The sequence below is a fragment of the Dreissena polymorpha genome, chromosome 2 (assembly GCF_020536995.1).
Source record: "Dreissena polymorpha isolate Duluth1 chromosome 2, UMN_Dpol_1.0, whole genome shotgun sequence".
In the NCBI taxonomy this organism is placed as follows: Eukaryota; Metazoa; Mollusca; class Bivalvia; order Myida; family Dreissenidae; genus Dreissena; species Dreissena polymorpha.
Genome location: NC_068356.1, coordinates 11,431,663 through 11,456,384, shown reverse-complemented (window position 1 = coordinate 11,456,384; position 24,722 = coordinate 11,431,663). Strand labels below are relative to the sequence as shown.

General features: G+C 34.1%; 1 protein-coding gene across 1 annotated transcript in view; it reads right to left on the bottom strand.

Moving 5' to 3' along the window:
* Positions 1–10,957, bottom strand: part of LOC127865834 (lysine-specific histone demethylase 1A-like) — a 32,004-nt gene extending 21,047 nt beyond the window's left edge. Inside the window, exons 1-7 of the mRNA XM_052405866.1 lie at positions 10,696–10,957; positions 7,372–7,534; positions 6,784–6,917; positions 6,483–6,561; positions 5,506–5,598; positions 1,290–1,396; positions 829–910 (exon numbers count right to left, since the gene is read on the bottom strand). Coding sequence (XP_052261826.1) covers positions 829–910; positions 1,290–1,396; positions 5,506–5,598; positions 6,483–6,561; positions 6,784–6,917; positions 7,372–7,534; positions 10,696–10,836 — 799 coding nt within the window. The 5' untranslated portion in view covers positions 10,837–10,957. The remainder of the gene's footprint in view (positions 1–828; positions 911–1,289; positions 1,397–5,505; positions 5,599–6,482; positions 6,562–6,783; positions 6,918–7,371; positions 7,535–10,695) is intronic.
* Positions 10,958–24,722: the final 13,765 nt, after the last annotated feature.

Here is a 24,722-nt window from a genome sequence, read left to right as displayed (position 1 = left end):
AAAAGTGGTCGCCTGCCTTCAGTAGGCATCTCCCTCAAGCAGCAAAATTGACCTGTTCCCTTCACGTATTGCTTTAAACAATTTAGACTGTATTAATATGCGCGTATTTTATAGATTCAAGCTGTTATCAAAATCCTTTTCCCTGCTGAAATTGCTCAAAATCAAGGCACATATCTATGGTTAACAAATTAATCAAACAGAATGGCCTTAAGACTGAGTACTTAGACAGCTTAATACAAAAATACATTCACTGATTGGACAAAGAGCTTTATTACAACAAATCTATATTTGCACTATTACAAAAAGAACATTATCTAATATAATAACTGTACATTTAGAGAAAGGAAAATTGAATAATTACACAATATTCTGAAAAGCATGAAATTATTCTTACTTCATTAAAATAACAACATTAAAGTTTTCATCTTAGCTTACAATTCAATAAACAACAAGCAAATTCGTTGAATTAATATCCCCCGCCAATATGCTTCTGGACACTCATACCAAGTTTCCATGAAATCCGCCAAAGCACTTCCAAGATATGGCTCCGGACACACAAAAAAGCATTTTTTCAAGGTACAAAGGGCCATAACTCTGTTATTAACAATGAAGTACAATGCCATTTTGGCCGGCATCATCCTCTTATCCATATATATACTCATACCAAGTTTCAATGAAATCCGCCAAAGCACGTCCAAGATATGGCTCTTGACCGACGGATGGAAAGACGGACGGACGGAAGGCTGGACGGACAACGCCAAAACAATATCCCTCCGCCTATGGCGAGGGATAATAAGAATCACCATCATCAGGTGTGAGATTTCGTACCCAAGCCTGTCACAACCATGGCCCCAAGATCTGCCACATAGTTGCCCTTGCGGAATGTGGCAATTCTTCCACCCACCCTGTCCTAAAATCAAACAAGACACCCTGAGAATACATGGCACAAAATTCGACCGAATAATACACCAGATATCCTACAAAAAATGTAAATAAAAATACTTTTTTTTTTTAGATATGATGATTATTATCTTTCATTATTTGGTAAGTTCTCATACAAAAATACCTTCTATCTGCATATACATGTTTTACATGAAAAACTAAAAATTATCTATAATCTTCATTATTTGTGTCATTAACAATCAACTCTATTCTTATTCTCATAAAAATGTCCCAAAATATATTTGTTATCACAGTGATGTGAGTGTTTAACATGAGAACATTATGAGGAGTTTCATTTCCTCATGTCCTGCTGCTCACATGGACCAGAAACTAGTGCACAGCCTCACCCTAGCCTCAACAATGACACAGTCCATGCCAAAGGCGGTCAACTGTCGGGCAGCAATTAGGCCGGCTATCCCTGCACCGATGATGATCACACGCCCATGCTTCTTTGCTGCAAGACACAGAATGCAAGTTAACACTGTCCAGATTTACAAGATATGCTTTAACATTAAAATTTGTGATACGCATTATTTACGATCAAATGTAACCGTAATCAATAGGTTGGTATAAGGTTGAGACAGGGAGAGGAGCAAACAGGAAGAGATCAGAGATGCACGAATTACCATAGTTGAATCACTAGGTTTTGCAGACATTTTCCTGTTGTACTTCCCATAACTATTCTGTGTCAATATAATGAACCTCCCCATGAAAATATTTTGGCCAGTCACTGAAGTACAATGTACTAGTAATAATAAGCAACTTTTCAGGAAAATTGTTCATTTATTGGGCGATTGGTTTAACTGACATTCATGTTGTCTGATTGGTTATTTTTTTATCTTTACAAATTAATTATATTTACATAAGTACATAAATCTAACAGATTACAAGTTTCTTTGATTTAACAGAAAATTTGTAGTTGAGATCTGATTGAAAACCACAATTACAATATTTTTCCGATCTAAATATTAAGGGTAGTACAAAAATAGGCATTTGGCTAAACATAATCCTATTGCATATCTGCTCATTTGTTGTGTAGCTAAAACACAATAAACATACAAAATAAAACTTTCTGAATGTTGTAGGTGTCAAAAGTCTAAAGGTAGTAAAAACATAATATACATGGTTAGACAAGTGGCATTTGTCTGATAGAAAATTCCGATAAAACAGGAATGTATTTGACAGACCTTTAGACTGACTGACAATCCTAAGTAAGGGATCCCCGTTTAAAATATGCATTTTCAGGTTTTTGTTTTTCTAATGGAATGATAAAATAAATGAAGATTAAGGTGTTCACATGTATTTGTATACATCAAATCAAAGATGTTTATATAAAGAATAATCTGAACAATCAATGTTGTCACATATTATAAAATATAAATGCCAACAATTTCTCAGCACATGTCAAGACAAGCACATTTCACTCTACAATGGCTAAGCATTTGAGCCAATCACCTGCACTGCAAACACAGGTCACAAAATAGCTTACTGATTGCAAACACAGGTCACACAATAGCTCACTGATTGCTCAATAGGCTTCCAGCCAACAAGGGTCTGGCCGAACTGTGACAAACAAACAACACTGGAGAAGCTTATAATGCATCACAGAAACCAAATTATATATTATATTGACATCCTAGCTAAACTACTTTAGTCGGTGTTCAATCTTAGTACGACGATGAAGATGGTGTAACGTGTAAAAAGGGTAAACAATTTTTAACAAACTTTCAATTCTGGATACAGTTTAGTGCTTGTGTGATACATACAACTAGCACTATTCTGTGCTCGGAACAAGAGGTTGACATCAACATAATAAGTAAATATCCATTTTCTATGTTTAATTATTTGAGCACTGGATATGAACCTTAAATTCTGGGTACAGTAGAGTGCTTGTGTGATAATTGCAACTAGCACTAATCTGTGCTCAGAACAAATGGTTGACATCAACATAATAAGTAAAAATTCATTTTCTATGTTTACTTGTTTGAGCACTGGATATGAACCTTCAATTCTGGCTACAGTAGAGTGCTTGTGTGATAATTGCAACTAGCACTAATCTGTGCTCAGAACAAGGGGTTGACATCAATGAAATAAAGCCTTGAATTGTGGGTACAGGAAAGTGCTTGTGTGAAAATACAAACTAGCACTAGCTTGTGCTTGGAACAATGGGCTGATATCAACAGATTACATACAAATGAAGAATAACAAAACTGAAATCAATAAATTAAGTGCTTGTGTGAAAATACATGCCACCACTAGCTTGCGCTTGAAATAAAGAGTTGTTACCAACAAAACACATTGCCTTATTTACTTTCAGCACAGAAATATAGAATTGAATTCTTGGTACATTGAAATACTTGAGAGGAAATAAACACACTAGCTTGTGATAAAAACTTAAATTTGTAACACGCAAAAGAGATTGACTTATAAACAGTAAGAGAGAAAAAGTGATAAAATTCCTGAGCACTATAATAAAATGTAGTCAATCTGATTTGTTTACACCATTTGAATAGCAACAACCTAAGATGGCCCAAGAACTCTCACCTGTGTAATTGAGGTGTTATTAGTTTTAAACACAGTGGCATGATTGGCACAATCTATGTAGCGGACTACAATCGGACGCCACATACCAAATATCAAAGCTGTGAGTTTTGTGGATTCTGATCATGTTTTCTAACTTTATATGAATTACAGTTCATTTTAAATCATTTGAAAAGGGGCAGGAGAGGGGAAACAAAAGCAAGGTACCCTGCTATTCTGCTCTAGATCTCCCCTAATTATATAGTATAAACATCTACACAGCAGGAGGTCGAAGGTTCGAGCCCCACACAGGATACGTTCTGAGATTTCCAGTTGTCTATCCATCAGTAAGTTAAATAGCCGTGTACCCATTGCCTTCTTAGCAAGCGTATGTAACAAGGACAAGGATAGGCATCAAGAGTAATCAAAGTACTGGCAGTACTGGTGTGACGATGCTTTTGAAGAGGATGGATATAAAACATCAATTTAAGTTTATCTATATCACCACAATTGTGTATGTTGATACGAACATTTGGGTACAATAAAAAATTTGGGACGAAAATTTTGGGTACGAAAAAAAATTTGGTACGAAAAAAATTTGCGTACGAAACATTTTTGGTACGAAAAAAGTTTAGGGGTACGGGGAAGTAGTACCCGTGGGTAACTTGACCCATTGAGCGAAACTGGGAGGCCGGTCACATTCTTGTTCATTAAGTATGGCAATACATTCATGATGATTCTCGAAAGTAGGTATGAGCACATAGCACATAGCCGGACCATGTGAGCTCAATCATATTAGCACTTGACTACCCGAGTTCGCCCACGAACATATGGATAAGTTAACTTGTAGCGAAATGACCTTATACATGTATATGCTGAAATCTAACAATCGAACGAAATATCAAACATGGTATGTACACTTAGGTGGTTGTGTAATTTCTGTTAGAATATCGTATTCAATATGTAAATTTTAAATGATTGTGCCCGCACTTGAGTTTATTGCCTTGTTTGAGTCTATACGCGCCTAGGCTGCACCCAGTTTGTGTATTTGTGTTTTTCCAAGGTAATGAGTTACCTCTGCGCTGAGGCTGCATGTTGGGACCCGGAGTGTGTCCAGCACTCCTACCTAATAAGATTAGATTGACGACAGTTGGGACGAATTTTGAATGATAGCTGCAATTTCCAGCTATTTGTTTTGTTCTGAAATACTTAATACCTGTCCGGAATGGTGACCACAAAACAGACAAAATATAACATTGCGCCGGGAGCGGGAATCAAACCGGTGTCGTAAATGAAAAAGCGAACGTCCTTACCTCTGCGCTAGCCGGATGGACAATTACGCAAAGAAATGTTGTTTTATCTATATATATCATAGCAGTGCAGCGTTTACAATTTGCAGGTTCGAAATCGTTCGCATTCTTTAGTTTTGTGATCACGTAAAAAGTTAATTATTCATGTTTTTATTCGCAATTTATTTACTAAATCGAGAACAAATATCAAACAAAATAGAGAAAATATATAGTTGTTTCATTGGTCCATAAAAATTAAATGGATGTAAAATTACTAATTTGAAATTAACGTTCTGATACACTTATTGAATCTGTTTTCCCAGGATATGCTGTTATATTAATATTTACCTTTATCAACACGAACGACAACTCTGCTAGGAGGATGTTATCAATGAAAATCAACGAGCGATCTCCTACGCAGTGGCGAATGCCAAGGGAAGTAACTGAAAAATCGCGTTATCTCAATCGGACTGGCTCGGTCTTTTACATAGGGCGCCATTGTGAAGAATTTTTTACTGGTTATCAAACCTTGGACGCTGCTGTTCCAGCATCGTCAAAAATGTTCATCAGTAAAGATGGGGACATCAATTGACCGGAAGGAAACTCATATTTGATCTGTAAGTCATGTTCTGCAAGCGTTTAGCAAAACAATTAAACAAGTTTATGCATGTTGCAAGGCTCACCCTGTAAATTGCTCAAGTAGGCTAAAAGTATTGTTATGTTTATTTAAAGCGATATTTAAAAAGTTACTTACCTGGCAATGGTTTTAACCTCTTGAAGACTCCAAAGTTAATAAATCCAAATCTATCCAAATAGGAATGAACTCTCATAACAAGTGGTCCATCACCTGAAATTAAGAATGTTTCTTTGTCTTCTGCATGTAAAATTTGATTAACTTTATTATTATGTATATCAGAACTGGCTTATCTAATAAAAAATATGCAATGGGCCAACTACATAAATTCAAAATTTTCACTTTCCTGTTTGTCATTTAACTTACCCTTGTTTTTGGCGAGTGGGTAAGCATTAAGACCAGGTTAATAAATTTAATCATTTGCTAATCAAAATCTTTGAATTTGTGAACATTCTTATTTTCAAATCATGAATTATTAGCTAGGAAAGCAAAAATATTAAATAATGTGTAACTTTTTAATATTAATTTCAATATAAAAATGATTTTCATTATATGCATAAGTATAAATGCTTACATTTTTACAAAGGTGACATACATGTAGTGTTAAACATGTCATACAGCACCTAGACTTGAAGTTATAACATACTTCTTAAAGTTTTGTAAGGAATTTTCAAATAAAAAACAACAAGGGCTGTTTGTAAAACATGCATGCCCCCCTATATGGGCTATAAATTGTAGTAGCAGCCATTGTGTGAATACGTTTTTTGTCACTGGTGGTGGTGGTGGTGGTGGTGGTGGTGGTAGTAGAAGTAGAAGTAGTAGTAGTAGTAGTAGTAGTAGTAGTAGTAGTAGTAGTAGTATGCATTACAAAAATGCAGTTAGGCAAATGCTGTAACAATAAATTTAAACATATTGCATTTGTTTCCCCTGTATATAGGTAGATATAATAGTGTATTACCTCCCCTGTCCTGCTTATATTTGTATTAAGCAACAAAATTAAACATTAACACAATATTTAAATTAATATACAAAATATACAAAATATGGGCTATATATGTAAAGAGAAACAGTTAAATACTTAGGTACAGCAAGCTTACTATTGAATGGTGCCTCAATTTGTGGTAAAGCGTTTTCAAATGTTAGCTGTTGTTTGGGGTTTTCGATCCACAGTTGCAACTGTAATGTAGAAAACATGATAGAATGGTTCAAAATAAATCATTAATTATCACATGCTTCAAACTGGCTGGAGATGCTGAATGTAACAATCTATTTCTATTTAATATGCTCATTTAAGCGCATTTGTATTGAAGAATAAATGTATACTATTATGCTCAAGATTATAAATCATAAGATCATAACATTGAGTATAAATTTAACCACAAAATAAACTGTACCTACAATTCTATTTCTGATGTACAAGAAGACTTTCAGTGCATGGGGTCCCCCTTGGAGGATGTCCTTAAAGCAGGCTGCTTCCTGTGATGTCATCTTGTCAAATGGCATCCTACTCTGAAAGGCAGCCCCTTCCAGACCTGGAACAGGAATACTATATCATCTATGTGAGGAGATGCAGCACACACAAAACATGCATTAAAATACATCACAACAGTACAACAATAATTTGATGAATAAAACAACAGATGTCCCAAGACAGCATGCTTAAGTATTCTTTTGCTTTGGTAGTAAAAGCACATAGTTCTCATGAGCTGCACTAAGCAAATCTCTCATTTGCTCGTAAATGTTTGAATGTCATCACGGGAAATTAACATGGAATATATTGTCACACAAAAAATTTAAACGAGTGTTTTGTATCTCGTTAAATCTATGTTACCAGACCACAATTAGCATTGCAAATTTGGCTATTGCAATTAAGAACACAGACTTTTTATGGGTTAACGTTACTTTTAGTTGATTTTGAGTATTTACATAGCTTTAATCTTTGAAATCACCACATTTGAATTTTAAGATAATATCTAAAAGCTGTACCAGTAGGATCACACTTTAAGCTACTAGTTGGGTCTTCATCACTATCAACTTCTTCCTTCACTTCAGATTTGACTGGTTTATCCTTTTTATCCATATCTGAAGCATCCTCCTCTTCATCAGAAATCCGTATAGCTTCTGCTGTCTCTCCTTCCTTTGTCTCCAACTGAAAAACAATATTGATTAATCAAAGCACTAGAGTTGATCACTCTTTGAATATTTTTAAAATTACAGTCAAAGGACATAAAGTTTGACTTTTTAACATAGGCCAATAAAACAAATTATCAAACCGCTACGAAAAATACTAACACCCATGTTATTTACATTTTATGGTCTACAGTGGTGAAATTTTGCAAAAACATCAATGAGAAAAATGAAATTGATTAAAAATCTCTCATAATTTTATACAGGATTCACACAAACTCCACTAAAAGACCATAACAATAAATATACAGCTTGTTTTATTTGATTTAATGACATGTAGATATAAATGTTTTAATAATACATTGCATCTCAATATATCGCGGCCCGGTATATCGCGACGTCCAATATATCGCAAATCAGCTGTGGACCACCAAAATTTTTGACGTAGGAACAAAATGAAATGACGTGCATAATGTCCATATTGCCATCTATCCATGTTTCAAGTTTCATGAAAAAATATGAAGAACTTTTAAAGTTATCCAGGATCCAGAAAACCACCATTTTCAGCAGTATTTCTAATCTATGTGTTGCCATAGCAACCAGAATTTTTGATGTAGGAACAAAATGAAATGACGTGCATAATGTTTATATTGCCATCTATCCATGTTTCAAGTTTCATGAAAAAATATTAAGAACTTTTAAAGTTATCGCAGGATCCAGAAAAGTGTAACAGACTAACAGACAGACACACAGAGCGAAAACCATAAGTCACCTCTGGTGAAACCGGTAGGGGACAATAAGGTATGTAAAAAGCGAGTTTTGAAATTGCCAAACTTTGCTAATCCATATATTCATGAATGACCTGACAAGTTATATCGAGTGCCAGATATATTGCGATCGCGATCTTTGGACCAGGTCTAACGCAATATAATGGAGTTGCAGTGTATACGTACTCTATTATGCACGAAATGCACAATTTCCACGAGGATTACACTTTGTTTTCATCATAAGACTGCTAAGTAACTGCCCATGATTGTATCGCATAGGAGTAAACATTAGTCAGTTTAGTGTTCTTTGCACAACAAAGCCTCTTTAATTATTGATTGATATTGACACTGGTTATTCACACGTGACTTATTTACAACAGCGCACATTTTCGCTGCATTGGGGACACACTCTGATACTATTGGGCTTAGATTGGTCAAGGGACAATTAAGATGTTCTCAATATGGGCGTGTGGCGGCCTTTGTCTTTAAAAAGGGCAGAGTGACGCTTCAGAAAGGCGGTGTGGCGCAGCACCACGCAAAAAGGGCCTGGGAAAATCATCCGCTCATTACACGGTAACCTGAGGATTTTTTTGTTTTTGATTGCAACAAGATGTGTTTGTGAAACACAATGTCCCCCTATATGATGTTTGACCTTGAAGGATGACCTTGACCTTGTGAAGGATGACCTTGACCTTTCATCACTCAAAATGTGCAGCTCCATGAGATACACATGCATGCCAACTATCAAGTTGCTATCTTCAATATTGCAAAGGTATTCATAAAATAAGCGATTTGGGCCACATATATTTGACCTCTGACCTTGAAGGATGATCTTGACCTTGACCTTTCACCACTCAAAATGTGCAGCTCCATGAGATGCACATGCATGCCAAATATCATGTTGCTATCTTCAATATTGCAAAAGTATTTATAAAATAAGCGATTTGGGCCACATATATTTGACCTCTGACCTTGAAGGATGACCTTGACCTTTCACCACTCAAAATGTGCAGCTCCATGAGATACACATGCATGCCAAATATCAAGTTGCTATCTTCAATATTGCAAAAGTATTCATAAAATGAGTGATTTTTGCCACATATATTTGACCTCTGACCTTGAAGGATGACCTTGACCTTTCACCACTCAAAATGTGCAGCTTCATGAGATACACATGCATGCCAAATATGAAGTTGCTATCATCAATATAGCAAAAGTTATTGCAAAATATTAAAGTTGGCGCAAACAGACAGACCAACAGACAGGGCAAAAACAATATCATGTCCCCCACTACTATAGTGGGGGACATAATTAATGATTCTTTGTGACCCATGGCTTGTCAAGGATAACAAGTTATGTAAATTCTGCCCACAGGTGGTTAGCGTGTGGCTATGATATTAATTAGTGAAAACATCATTTTGAATGATAAATAATCATATTATAACGAAAAATTAACTTTTCTGAAAAAAAATATTTCACTATCAAATATATATATAACAAGGTATGCAACTCAAAATCACCCCATAACGGGGTGCATCGCTTTGAACAGCCATATCTTCATCAATTTTGCAGCGATTTTCACGATCTCGGTCTTATTCAACGCAGAAATGAATTTCCTTTCTGGAAATGTATATGTCTTGCAATATTTTTACAAATGCTGGGTCAACTTTTAAGAAATAACACGATACACAACACGCATGACCCAGTTGACAGTGATCATGCTGTCTTTAAGACTGAAATCTTCACGGAGTAAAGGGCAACTTCCCTACAAAGTTCATGTAGTTCGATACCATAATTCAATAAAACGTATGAAAAAACATTATTACCGTTCTTGTCGTTACATTCTGCATCAAGACTAACTGTCCAGCGCCGTTTGAAACCTTTGTTTACATACATTTCAACTAACTGACATTTTAAACATACGAGTGATTTCATTGGTCCAATGCGGAGGTGTGTCTTTACAACTGGAGATTTCATTCATAAAGAATACATGATCACTGTCAACTGGGTCATGCGTGTTGTGTATCGTGTTATTTCTTAAAAGTTGACCCAGCATTTGTAAAAATATTGCAAGACATATACATTTCCAGAAAGGAAATTCATTTCTGCGTTGAATAAGACCGAGATCGTGAAAATCGCTGCACAATTGATGAAGATATGGCTGTTCAAAGCGATGCACCCCGTTATGGGGTGATTTTGAGTTGCATACCTTGTTATATATATATTTGATAGTGAAATATTTTTTTTCAGAAAAGTTAATTTTTCGTTATAATATGATTATTTATCATTCAAAATGATGTTTTCACTAATTAATATCATAGCCACACGCTAACCACCTGTGATTCTGCCCTACGCAAAATTCGCCTCTACATAAACCGAGTGCGCTCAATAATGGAGAAAAATATTAATAATATACCCTCGCTCTTTTTCTTTTATTCCCTTTTCTCTTTTCACCATTTTCTGACAGATCGTCTTCCATGGGGCTGGACCTTTTTTTACTGTCATCCGTTGAAACGCTACCTGACGTCTCTGCAGAAGTAGGTTTACTAGCAGACATTGCCTTAATGCTTATTAAACCAGTAATATCCACTTCAAACTGCAGACAAGTTTGATGCAAGCAACTAGTGTTTTCTTTTTTGAAGCGCCCTCTGTCTGTTTACTTCCGGTGCAGTAAAATACACATTATTATCGTTACCAGCAATGATATACACTCGCTAACTCAGACTCGTATAGCGAATAATACCAAAAGTCAAGCGCGATTGGTCATTGTCGGCTCGGGTGCAATACTTAAACGAACCCCGGGTACGTGTACTTAAATGAACCCGGGTACATACAATATACTGAAACGTACTCGGCAATTCTAACGCTAAATTGGTCGTTGTCGGCTTTTTTATAAATTAATTATGTTTATATCTATGTCAATATTCTGTAAAAGGGTCTCTATATTGTCGAAACTCCTCCTCAGAAACGTATATTGAGGCACATGTTGTTCAAAGAGAATATTGTTTCGTATTCCTTAGCGCGGTTGACGACATCGGATTTTTTTGGCGGGAATGATCGAAAGTCTTGTTTAGTCTAATTGGTCCACAGGTGGTTAGCGTGTGGCTATGATATTAATTAGTGAAAACATCATTTTGAATGATAAATAATCATATTATAACGAAAAATTAAATTTTATGAAAAAAAATCACTATCAAATATAATTTTTATTATATATAACAAGGTATGCAAATCAAAATCACCCCAAAACGGGATGCATCGCTTTGAACAGCCATATCTTCATCAATTGTGCAGCGATTTTCACGATCTTGGTCTTATTCAACGCTGAAATGAATTTCCTTTCTGGAAATGTATATATATTGCAATATGTTTACAAATGCTGGGTCAACTTTTAAGAAAAAACACGATACACAACTCGCATGACCCAGTAAAAGTAAAGAAAATATTTTACAACAAGATTTGTTTCAATGGAATTGTTGTAAGTATTTGTTTTTAGAAGGATTTTTTTTTAATTAAATTGTTTTGCCATAAAATTTGTCTGGGTAGCATTATTTGTGGTTTGTAGAATGTATGATTCACCTAAATTGAATCCATTTTTTTTGGTGTTGTTCATATTTATTTCTTACAAGGGCAATCTCAGATTCAATTTTTATTCTCGTATTTAGGTATTCAATAAAGTGAGGAAAGGTTGGTATGCATTTTTTGTATTTCATTTTAAATATAAAAGATTTTAATAGTATCACAATAAAGTTAAATACATCAGAGTGTAGTTTTTTCTCAGTGCATCCAAAGAAAGCATGAGTTTTATTTATTTCAATTAATATGTTTTTACTGGAAAGAAACGTTTCCATCTTTTTCCATATTATTTGAATGTGTTGGCACTCCCAAAAATAAGTGGTCTATTGTTTCAATATGTGATTGACAGAAATCACATAATGTGCTGTTGCTAAGTTTGCATTTAAAAAGATATGTGTTTGTGGGGACGATTCGCATTATAAATTTTTATTGAAAGCTGCGTAAAGACATGTCGATGGTTGAAATGTGGGGAACAATATGGATTTTTTCCAAGTGGTTGAGTCTATATCGGTAAAATTCGTGTTCCATTTGTTTTCAAGAATGTCATTGTCCTCGTTTTGTAACTGAATATTGTATATGAATTTATTAGGGTATTTTGTTTTGATTATTGCTTTTGACAACGTTTCGTCTGGTTGATTGATATCGAGGTCATGAATGCTTTCTTCAGTTTTATATTCTGTTGGAATTGATGTGATTAGGGAATTGAATTTCATAAAGTCATTGTTATTGATGTCGTAGAGGTATTTAATGTTTTCAAAATTATACATGGTTTTATTTCTTAAGTCAAAAAGTTGATATATGTATTTTATCCCTCTATCATACCAATCGCGATAAAATAATGTTTTTCCGTTTGCTGTTATTGACTTGTTATTCCATATTATTTCCTTTTTGATGCGTTTTTGTGAATGTCGTGACTTGTATATTGTATTTGCTGCAGACCACGATGTAATGACGTCGTGGAAAAAAAGTGTTACCTCCGCTTATTTCTGTTATAGTTTTTTCACTAAGTTCGCTTTCAAAAATTAGTTCGTTTCCATATTTATTTAATATCAAGTCCCATAAAAGTTTCCATTTACCACAGTTTTCTGTGTCTAAATATCTTTTTATCCAGCTACTTTTTATTGAAGTTAAGAATTTATTAATGTTTGTAAGGTTTAAACCACCACTTTCATACTTTTTATATAAAGTTTTTCTTTTAATTTTGTCCGGCTTGTTGTCCCATATAAAGTTAAATATACTTTTTGTTATACTATTCAGAATTGAGCTCGATGGGTTCGGTAAAACTGAAAATGGGTAGATTAATTTTGGCAACGCAAAAGTTTTAATGACAGTAATTTTGCCCATTAAGGTAAGTTTCCTGTGTTGCCCTTGTTTTAAACATGTGTTAAACTCATTTAGCTTTGGAATTAGATTATTTTGTATATTCAACTCACTTTGGTTACAAAAAGTAATTCCTAAAGTTTTTGCTTCTTGAGATGTCCAAATAAAAGGTCTTTCATTGCAGAATTTGATGTTGGTTTTGTTCAAGGATCCAATTCGTAATATCGTTGATTTCGCGGTATTAAGGTTTAGGCCTGATATATTTTTGAATTCATTTAGGGTTTCCACCAATGCTCTAAATGATTGCTCGCATCCATTGATGAAAAAAGTTGCGTCATCGGCGAAGAAGGTTTGTTTTATTTCTTTTCCCAATACATTGATGCCTTTAATTTTGCTATTTTGCTCACTATAGTTTGACAATAGTTGCAAGCATATAATAAATAATGTGGATGATAATGGACAGCCTTGTCTGACTCCTTTTTTTATTTCAAAACTATCTGAAAGATGCCCATTGTTTATGATTAGACTTTTTATGTTAGTGTAAAATACTTCGACCCATTTAATCAGGCTTGACCCAAAATTCAATTTCTTAAGACATTTTAGTATAAATGAATGGTTAAGGCTATCAAAAGCTTTTTCAAAATCTGCAAAAAATAACAGTCCAGGTTTTTGTTTTACATTTAAGTATTCTATTACATCAAATATCAAACGGAAATTTTCTCCAATGTATCGATTTTTCATAAATCCGGTTTGGTCAAAGGATATAATTTCAGGTAGGCATTTTTTAATTCGGTTTGCGATGGTTTTTGTAGCAATTTTATAGTCTGTATTTAATAAACTTATAGGTCTCCAGTTTGCGAGATAATCTAAATTTTTTCCTGGTTTAGGTAGAAGTGTGATAATACTTTGTTTTTGCAACTCAGTAAGTTCGCCTTTACCAAACGAATAATTTATTAAATTTATAAAATAGGGATTCAGCGTGTTCCAAAACATTTTATAAAACTCGACTGTTAGGCCATCTGAACCTGGGCTTTTGTTGTTACTCATTTCTAACAGTGCAATTCCGCATTCATATTTGTTAAGTTTTCCTTCACACAATTGTTTGCTTTCGTTGGTTAATGTTTTAATTTCAGTGCTGAAAAAAATGTTGTTATCATCTTTTTCTTCTGGTAAATCATTTTTAAACAGGTTTTTATAGTATCTTACTTCGGCTTCCATGATTTCATCTTTTGTTTTAAGTGTTTTACCATTTTCGAGAAGTGTATTAATTGCTTTTCTTTCGGCATTTCTCTTCTCTAGGTTTGCAAAATAGGCTGTATTATGTACATTGTTTTCTATTTTGATAGCTTTAGCTCTAAGTATTGAACCATTTATTTTTGTTTCATAAATTTGTTCTAGTTTCAGTTGTTTTTGTTTGATTAATTCTGAAAGCTCGTCGTTATTGTTATTTATATTATTATTAGTAGTAGTAGTAGTAGTAGTATTGTTATTATTATTATTATTATTATTATTATTATTATTATTATTATTATTATTATTGCAAACCATTTGTTTTTCGATCAGGCGAATCTCCTCTTCCAATGTGTTTTCTTCTATTTGGGTTTGTTTCTTTTTGTAGGACGTATATTTAATAGTTTCATTTCGTACAGTACCTTTTATAATTTCCCAAATTGTATTTGGATTTGAGTCTGGGTTAGCATTTACCACATCGTTTATACTTATCTTAATCTTTTCTTGATATTCAATATCTAATAAAATAGAGTTGTTTAATTTGAAATAACCTGGGCCTTTACTAAAAGAGATTCGTTGATTGATAAATATACTAGAGAATGGTCGGTTTTATAGCCAGGTTTTATGCTACATATATTGATTAAGTTACATAAGTTTTCAGATATCAGGAAATAATCAAGTCTACAATGTATTGGTGGTTTTGTATTTGAATGCCAGGTATATTGTAATTTTTCTGGGTGTTTAGTTCTTCAAATATCTGTTAGTTCGCATGTCGATATTATATTTAGAAGAATATTTCTGCATTTTGAGTGTGTTTTATTACTTCCATTCTTCTTATCTATATTTGTGTTCAAGACAGTATTAAAGTCTCCACCTACGATGTATGATTTTTCATTATGCTTGAGCAGGTAATTTTGTAGTGTATTAAAAAGTGTTATGTCGTCAGAATTTGGTCCGTAAACGTTAATTAATGTGATAATTTTATTTTGATTTTTAATATCGGCAGAAAGTAATCGACCCACTATTATTTCTGTGTTTTGGATAATTTCTATATTGCTTTTAGGATGAATAAAAATCCCAACCCCTTCGCTGTTTGTTTTATTTCCACTATAAACGAATTTCCCGGGCCAATCCTGTTTCCATTTTTCAAAATTATCTTTCGATAAGTGGGTCTCCTGTAGCATGTACATTGAGTGATTTAAACCTTTAAGCCATTCAAAAATGTGTAATCTTTTGTTTTAATTGCTTAAACCGCGAACATTAACTGTTGATATTAAGGATTCCATCGGTGATTGTTTATATAGTGTGCATAGTTTTTATGGCAAAACAATTGTTGTGTGAACGCATATTGCGTTTTTATATTGAGATAGAAAGAAATCATTTTGTATTGTGGTCGTAAAAACGTAGATCATCTTATTGTGTAAAAACATTATTTACTAGTGCAAAATGTCATGTTTAAAAATACACATGAAATGTTTGCAAATTATTTGAGGTAGTTCAATACTAATATGAGATGGATGTTGTAAAGATTTGTATCAAAAGGTAAAAAACAAAAAAAAATGATAACGTAGAAAAGGAACGTTAATACACAAAATAAACACGATAAATGTGACAAATAGAACAATAGAAAACGACTATGCATACACGTTTTAAGTATCCCTTTGTCCATGACAAAATGCGAAAAACAAAAGTGGACAAAGAGATCATAACGTGTTCTGCTAAAATGCATGCCTATCTTTACCTATTTTCACACCATTTTCTTGGTAGGGATTTTTGTAACGATTGTTTGCTCTAATTGTTTTATTCCAAGAAAAAAATGTATAGGTAGTTAGAGTTTTCTTGATAGTTTATAATTAAGGCATGTAAATTTTATGTTTTATAAGCCTCATTTAACGCTATGCAATGTTTTAATTTACATAACGTAAATTACATGTATTGTTGCACTAATAATCATGTAAAAGAAAGGTAGTTAAATTGAATGTTCGTATATGTAAACAATTTATTTATAATTAAATCTAGATTTCAAATTAAATTTAATTAATATAAAAATATGAAAGTACTTTGAATATTTGCTGTTACAGACATATTATAAACATACAACATCAGGTTTTTTAACCTCGTTGTTCTTGATAAACTTTATCATATATTATAGTGCATTTTATTACAATGGTATATTAGTGCGAATTTTTTTAGAGCGCTTGATGTTTTTAATACATAACATAAGTTTCTAACAATAAATGTTACATTATGGCTACGCCGCATGTAAAGTATCACCTTATTTATAGAGATAAAATAGTTGTACCAGCTGTGTAATGATAATTTAAGCATGTATCTGTTATATTTTATAGTGCTCATTTTACTGCATGTTTCATGTTGCATATGCAAGAGATAGTAACTGCTGGTTCCAGTCAAATCCCTGTGTGAAGGTTGTAACTCACTGAACATTCAGCCGCAATAGTACATATGCACATAGCGCCATAGAGAAAATATGGAACTTACTATATTCATAAATGTCTTAAGTCTCTTATTGGTTTGTAGCCGTTGGTTTTATACATTTGTCCGGCCATTAATATACCTGGAGTAAATCTGAAATCTAAACAAGAAATATATTTTTTTTAAAGATATACGGCGTTGATTGTGGTTGGACTAGGTGAAAGGTTAAGAGTTTAATGAATGAAATCAAAGACATCGAATGTCTTTTTTCCATGCAGTTCTTAGATGCATCGCACGGAGAACGGTATATTACGCGGAGTTTTTACGGCTTATTTTACATTATTGCATATTGCTTATCATATATCTATAGATACAAAACAAAAGAAGAATGGAAGTAAAATTAAAACATATAAATCAACCGGCCACATGCGAAGTATCGATACATATTTTAAATATATATAAGCGCGTTCTTCGAACAAACCTGTTTAATTGGTGTGTCGGGCATTGCTATTTGATTCGATTATTATCAGTATCGGGAATCATCGCGCTCATGCTTAACAAATTAGTAAAATGGTAGAATAATGCTTGTTTAATTAATCAAAAATAATATTTATCATGGTCTTGTTGAAAACACAATAAGAATCTATGATTGACCTACCATAGTTATATCGCCGAATATCTTCATTTAACATTTTTCTGGTCTTAATACAATTCCAGTTCACCTAGTTAACACGATAGCGCCTATATATTATATACTGGCCGCGAACTGACCATAATACCTTGCGGGTTGGAATGCAATGCATTAAAGTGAGGTCACGATTCCACTGTTGGAACGACGGCTTGTTTAAAACTTTATACTTTTACATGTATAATGTTCAATTTCGAAAACAATTAAAAATGGTTAAGCCAAAACAAGTATCAGGAACGGAATAAACGATACTATTATGAACTAAAATATACTAGTACACAGGAAGCAATATGGTAGTAATTACTCAATATAAGAACATAGCCTTTAAGTACAAACGCTCTGGCGCTGACAATCCTCTAAATATAAAGGGGCACACAAAACTGTATTGATGTCAAGAGTTGATTGTAAAACTGTTTTATCCATCAAGCCTTTTCATTCGAGATAAAATTGTTTCATGCTGAACACCCAGTAAAACATTGTTACACGCTATACTTCAAAGATGCGGTCATGTTTCCAATGGTCTGGAGGATTATGCTCAAATCAGCAAATGGAATAAATGAAGTGCATTCATTCGTATCTAGCCGCACATGCATGATGCTCCCGGTTGACTTCGGGAATCCCTTGGTACATGATTTCTACCTTTTGACCTCCATCTCTTGCATATTGCTTTTGGTTTCAATTCATGTCTTATTACTTTATGTACATTATAAATAACCTTTTGCATTGACTCTGCTGCTGGTCCAGTAAATATATATATTTAACCGTTTTTAAATACATGTATATTTAACCCCATGCTTGCCAGGATGATGACAATACCATGTCTTTCATTTCCCCTCCTAGTGCAATACCAGCAGGATAGTAAACAAGAGCACCGCCTTGCGGGTGCAGACCGCTCATCTATTTTCTTTTTAAAGGTGAAGGGACTCTCAATCTAAATCACAAAGGATGGAGAGGTGGAGTGAAGAGGGGTGTATAGTGTGGGGGTGTGGACATTTATTACATTATCTTCGAAAAATGCGGAAAAAAAATGCAAAAAAAAGTTCGGGGGGGGGGGAAATCTTGGGTGCGATGGTTGGACGGTATTTCAAAAATAAAATAATAAAAATAAATATTTGTGTTTTTTAACCGTTTCAAAAAAAATTGGGGGGGGGGGGTGGGGGAGTGGGGGGATGGGAGGGGGTATAGTGTGAGGGTGTGGTGGTCATTTGTGAGATGATCTTAAAAAAATAGGGGGGGGGATTCGGGGGGGGGAGGGCACGGGGGGATGGTTTGGGTGGTCTATTGTGATATGTCAGGTAAGAGTAGTTTTGTCAAAGTATCAATCAAATCTAATCATAAATAAAGAAGTTATGGCAATTTTAGCAAAATTTAATAATTTGACCTTGAGAGTCAAGGTCATTCAAAGGTCAAGGTAAAATTCAACTTGCCAGGTACAGTAACCTCATGATAGCATGAAAGTATTTGAAGTTTGAAAGCAATAGCTTTGATACTTTAGAAGTAAAGTGGATCGAAACACAAAATTTAACCATATATTCAACGTTACTAAGTCAAAAAAGGGCCATAATTCTATAAAAATGACAACCAGAGTTATGCAACTTGTCCTTTTACTGTCCCCTTATGATAGTTTGCGAGTGTTCCAAGTATGAAAGCAATATCTATGATACTTTAGGGGTAAAGTGGACCAAAACACAAAGCATAACCAAATTTTTAATTTTCTAAGTATAAAGGGCACATAATTCCGTCCAAATGCCAGTCAGAGTTACATAACTTTGCCTGCACAGTCCCCTTATGATAGTTAATAAGTGTTGCAAGTATGAAAGCAATAGCTTTGATACTGTAGGAATAAAGTGGACCTAAACACAAAACTTTACCAAATTTTCAATTTTCTAAGTATAAAAAGGGCACATAATTCTGTCAAAAGGCCAGTCAGAGTTACATAACTTTGCCTGCACAGTCCTCTTATGATAGTTAGTAAGTGTTGCAAGTATGAAAGCAATACTTTGATACTTAAGGAATAAAATGGACATAAACACAAAACTTAACCAAAACTTTCAATTTTCTAAGTATAAAAAGGGCACACAATTCTGTCAAAATGCACGCCAGAGTTATCTAACTTTGCCTGCCCAGTCCCCTCATGATAGTAAGTAAGTGTACAAAGTTTTAATGCAATAGCATTGATACTTTCTGAGAAGTGGACCTAAACGCAAAACTTAACCGGACGCAGACGCCAAGGTGATGACAATAGCTCATAATTTTTTTTTCAAAAAATAGATGAGCTAAAAATGTGTCAAGTTTAATTGGTGTTGTATGTCTTAAATTGCATTGTTTGATTATGTATTTGTATTTCTATATCCATGTAAATGTCTTTCTTTTATATAGCTTTTTTACTCTTGCTTTACTGTTTACATCTGTTGTATAGTCGATTCAATAGCTTTGCAGCTTATGTTGTGTTATTGTCTTGTCGACTCAACATAAAATGTATTTGATTTCTCATTAACATGTTGACAGTACATAACTAACAAAAGCTGCATACGTTCTTCGGTACGCTTAAAATGTATGTACTCTTGTAACAACTGTTAACACTCATACCGTTTTTTAATTAACACTACAATTTAAGCACAATGAGTGCCCTGCCATTTAACTTGTGTTTCAAAACGCTACCAACAAACAATTCTCAACACAAATATAGAGTTGCGCAAATTCACATGACGGATCATGTGCTCATGTACACGTGTAATTCATATAGCAACGATACTTTTTGCGTTACAAAGGATACTATTCAATGACGTGGTTTTTTTCTAACAAAGTGGCTCAATTCGGGTTTCATTTAAAACACGTGTGCAAGTTCACATATTGGTTCATGTTTGTTACGTTTCAACCATCAAGCAGCAATACTGCCAGTTAAAAAATGTAAATTAGTATAACATAAAGAGGACGTTATGTAAAGCCTCATTTGTGACTTACACGGACAAAATGACATGGTCCTTGCTCGAGTCACTCGATCTCATTGATATGCTGATCACTTTACACGCACAATAAATATAACAAGGTATCCAACTAGAAATCATCCGAAAACGGGGTGCATTGCTTTGAACAGCCATAACTTTCATCAATTTTGCAGCGATTTTCATGAACCCAGTCTTATTCAACGCAGAAATGAATTTCCTTTCTGGATGGTTTGGGTGGAGTGCATTGTGTATGTCAGGTAAGTGTTGTTTTGTCAAAGTATGAATCAAATGTGATCATAAATAAAGAAGTAATGGCAATTTAAGCAAAATGTTCAATTATCTTGGTATAAAAGGGGCCTTAATTCTGTCAAAATGCTCGATACAGTTGTCTGCTTTTGTTTATACATTGGGATCATGTTGGTAAAGAAGTATGCAAAATATAAAGGCAATATGTCAAAGGACATATAAAATATTTGAGGTGGTACGCAAACTTTTAACAAAATTTTAAGTATAAAAGGGGCAATAATTCTGTCAAAATGTTCGATACAGTTGTCTGCTCTCGTTTATAGATTGGGGTCATGTTGGTAAAGAAGTATGCAAATTAAAAAAGCAATATGTCAAAGGCATAGAAAATATTTGGGGTAGTACGCAAACTAACATTTGCACGCTGACGGGAACGCCGACGTGAGTAGGATAGCTCCACTATATATTTCATATATAATAGTCTAGCTAAAAATACCCAGCCCACTGGTTGCCATGTTTTTCAAGCAACTGGAACCATTTTCGAAATTGTCCAAGATATAATTGGTACAAATCTTTTGACCAAGTTTCATAAAGATCGAACAATAAATGTGACTTCTAGTGTTAAAAAGGTTTTACTATAGCTATAGAAGGAAAACTGCCACACCCTCTAAGCGGCCAAGTTTATCCACCAATAGGAACCATTTTCCAACTCCAAGATATCATTGGGACAAATGGTCTGACCAAGTTTCATGATGATCAGACAATAAATGTGACAATAAATGTGACATCTAGTGTTAATATTGTTTACTAAAGCCATGTATCACGCCGGGTATGCGAATACTTCGTTTACGGATGGCACTTCACTTACAGAGAACAAACGCCACGCGCGAGGGGTGAGTTCTTCAGCTTTTTTGTATTTATGTTCTGTTTATTTGGTTTTTAAACACAGAACATTGTTTGGGTGATTAATGGTATAGCACTTCGTATTGCGAAGAAAGAAATTCGCGGAAAAACGGTGAATTATTTAAAAAAAAAACGATAGAATTCCATCGATAATCAGCATGAATTGAATGATCAGTACATATTTAAACAAAATAAACATACTTGGAAATAAATCAAGAACGTGCTTACTATTCGAAATAAAAGATCAATATATCCAGTTATGTTACAACATGTTACATTTTAGTTTACTAATCTATTTGAGAAAATTCAAATGTTTTAAGAGTCGCATGCACATTTTTCATCTGCACTTCGTTTACCGATCATCTAAAAAACAATGGCACTTCGTTTCCCGACATCTAGACACTTTTTTCCAGATGTAACACACTCGTTTTTTGTGAATCAAAAATGCAGAATTCGCTGTGGAATACTGTTAAAGTAAGCAGGCAATAAATAAAAATGTATGTACTTAGTACGCAAATAAAAAACGAATTACCGAAGCATGTTCTTATCCCTTTGAAATATGATTATGATTTGGTAAAAATTTGAAAGATAAATGTTAAACAAATTGGATATGTCTAATGAGTAAAATCTATATGACCATATATTTTAAATTACGTTCTAAGCGGTTGATCTAAAGCATTTATCTTTATGTCCAAATGAAGGTACTAAGGCTATTTACTTACATATTAGATAGCATGTCATGAATAATCACTCTGCTTAAACTGCCTCTCAGAGATTAATATCAGCAGCGATGCAGGTCCGAAATTCTATTGGAACTGTTTGGCTCAATGCCAGTAAACGAAAATAGCAATAAAAGAACGGACGGGGTTGATTTAATCACACGACAGTGGTGTAAAAATTATGCATAACAGTCTTTGTTTTTAATATAAACACAACACATGCTGCATATGAAGTTCTATCCTATATAGCACCCTAAACTTCGTTTGTGGGGGTATACTAAGTACTGACTCCATAATATGACATTTAAACATTTTATGTACGCATTCCTTTTTTCCAGAATCAGTTGTTTTTACGATTTAATTTTAACCGTGATTCTTAAAACTCAACCAATACAGTGATTTAGGGTCAAGTGAATCGCACTTCGAGCAAACGTTAGCGTTGCGTAAAGGGAAGTGCTCCCTATAAGCAGGGCTCAAAATTAAGGGAGTTTTACCATTCTCTTTTTAATTTTGTTGCTACGCATAAGTATCGTCTTGATGATGCGATTCAAATAAGCACAACCGACATAGGATTTTATGAAGAACAAATGTGTATTTGCCTCATAAAGACCCCTTCACTACCGTTATCTAGAGCCCTGCTATAAGTAAAATTAAACACGATCGTGTTGATCCGCATTATCCGTACACATTTACTTAATAATAAATATTGTCTTATTTGAAAATTGCAATTATAATAAACGTAGTATTAATTAATAGTAATGGGATTTTTGAAAAATATATTTTCAAAATGTTTCGTATGAATAGCAATAATATAAAAAAATGCATTTAAGGTAGAAGATAAAACTCAGTTATTAGAGTGCCCGCTTTGTTGAAAGTCTCCGTAATCTGAAGTGCCCTTTATCGGTAAACAAAGTGGCTGCAACTTTATGTATGCCACCTATTACAACATGCACTATCTTTGTTTATATTTCATTGAATGCTATCAAAATTTCAGTATTTGAAGCACAGTGATTACTCTACATGCTGGAATAGAAACAATTTCTTGCAATAATTCTAAGTAGTTTTATTTTGTTAAAATGTTTACTGTTCATCCAGTTTATGCTGTTTTCCGATCGAATTTTCTATTTTTTGGGCAAAACTGTACCATTCTTCTGTGAAATTGTGTATTCCCAATACAAAAGGATACACCATTTATCAACTCGACCATGTGTCTTGTCTTAAAAACTAATCTTTAGGATATAACTTTAAATAAAACAGAGGAACTTACCTCTAGCGCGTGGCGTTTGTTGTTCTCTGTTAGTGAAGTGCCATCCGTAAACGAAGTATTAGCATACCCGGCGTGATAGCCATATTAGGAAAAATGCCTTGCTCACTGGTGGCCATGTTTTTAAAGCAACCAAAACCATTTTCAAACTCATCCACCATATCATTGGGACAAAAAAATCTTTTGACGAAGTTTCATTAAGATTGGAAAATAAGTGTGGCCTCAAGAGTGTTAACAAGATTTTACTACAGCCATATACAGAAAAATGCCCCGCCCCTTGGCAGCCATGTTTTTCAAGCAAACGACCGTTTTCAAACTCGTCCAAGGCATCATTGAGACCAAGCTTTTTACCAAATTTCATGAAGATTGGACAATGAATGTGGCCTCTAGAGTGTTAACAAGGTTTTACTATAGCCATATAAGGAAAAATGCCCCACCCTCTGGTGGCCATGTTTTTCAAGCAAACGTAACCATTTTCGAACTCATTCAAGATATCATTGGGACAAAAAAATCTTTTGACGAAGTTTCATTAAGATTGGAAAATAAGTGTGGCCTCTACAAGGTTTTACTATAGCCATATAAGGAAAAATGCCCCACCCCCTGGTGGCCATGTTTTTCAAGCAAACGTAACCATTTTTGAACTCATCCAAGATATCATTGGGACAAATCTTCTGACCAAGTTTCATAAATTGGAAAATAAATGTGGCCTCTAGAGTGTTAACAAGGTTTTACTATAGCCATATAAGCAAAAATGCCTCAACCCCTGGCTGATCAGCATCGTTTTCAAACTCGTCCAAAGATATTATTGGGATGAATCTTCAGACCAAGTTTCATGAAGATTGGACAATTAGTGTGGCCTCTAGAGTGTTAATAAGATTTTACTATGGCAAATGCCCAGCCCCTTGGCAGCCTTGTTATTTCAAGCAAATGTAACCATTTTTCGAACTCGTCCAAGATATCATCGAGACCAATCTTCTGACCAAATTTTATGAAGATTAGACAATAAATGTGGCCTCTAGAGTGTTGATGCCGCACGACGGACAAAAGGTGATCACAAAATCTCAACATGTGCACATTGTGCTCAGGTGAGCTAAAAATAGCACTTTGTTCTATGTTGAG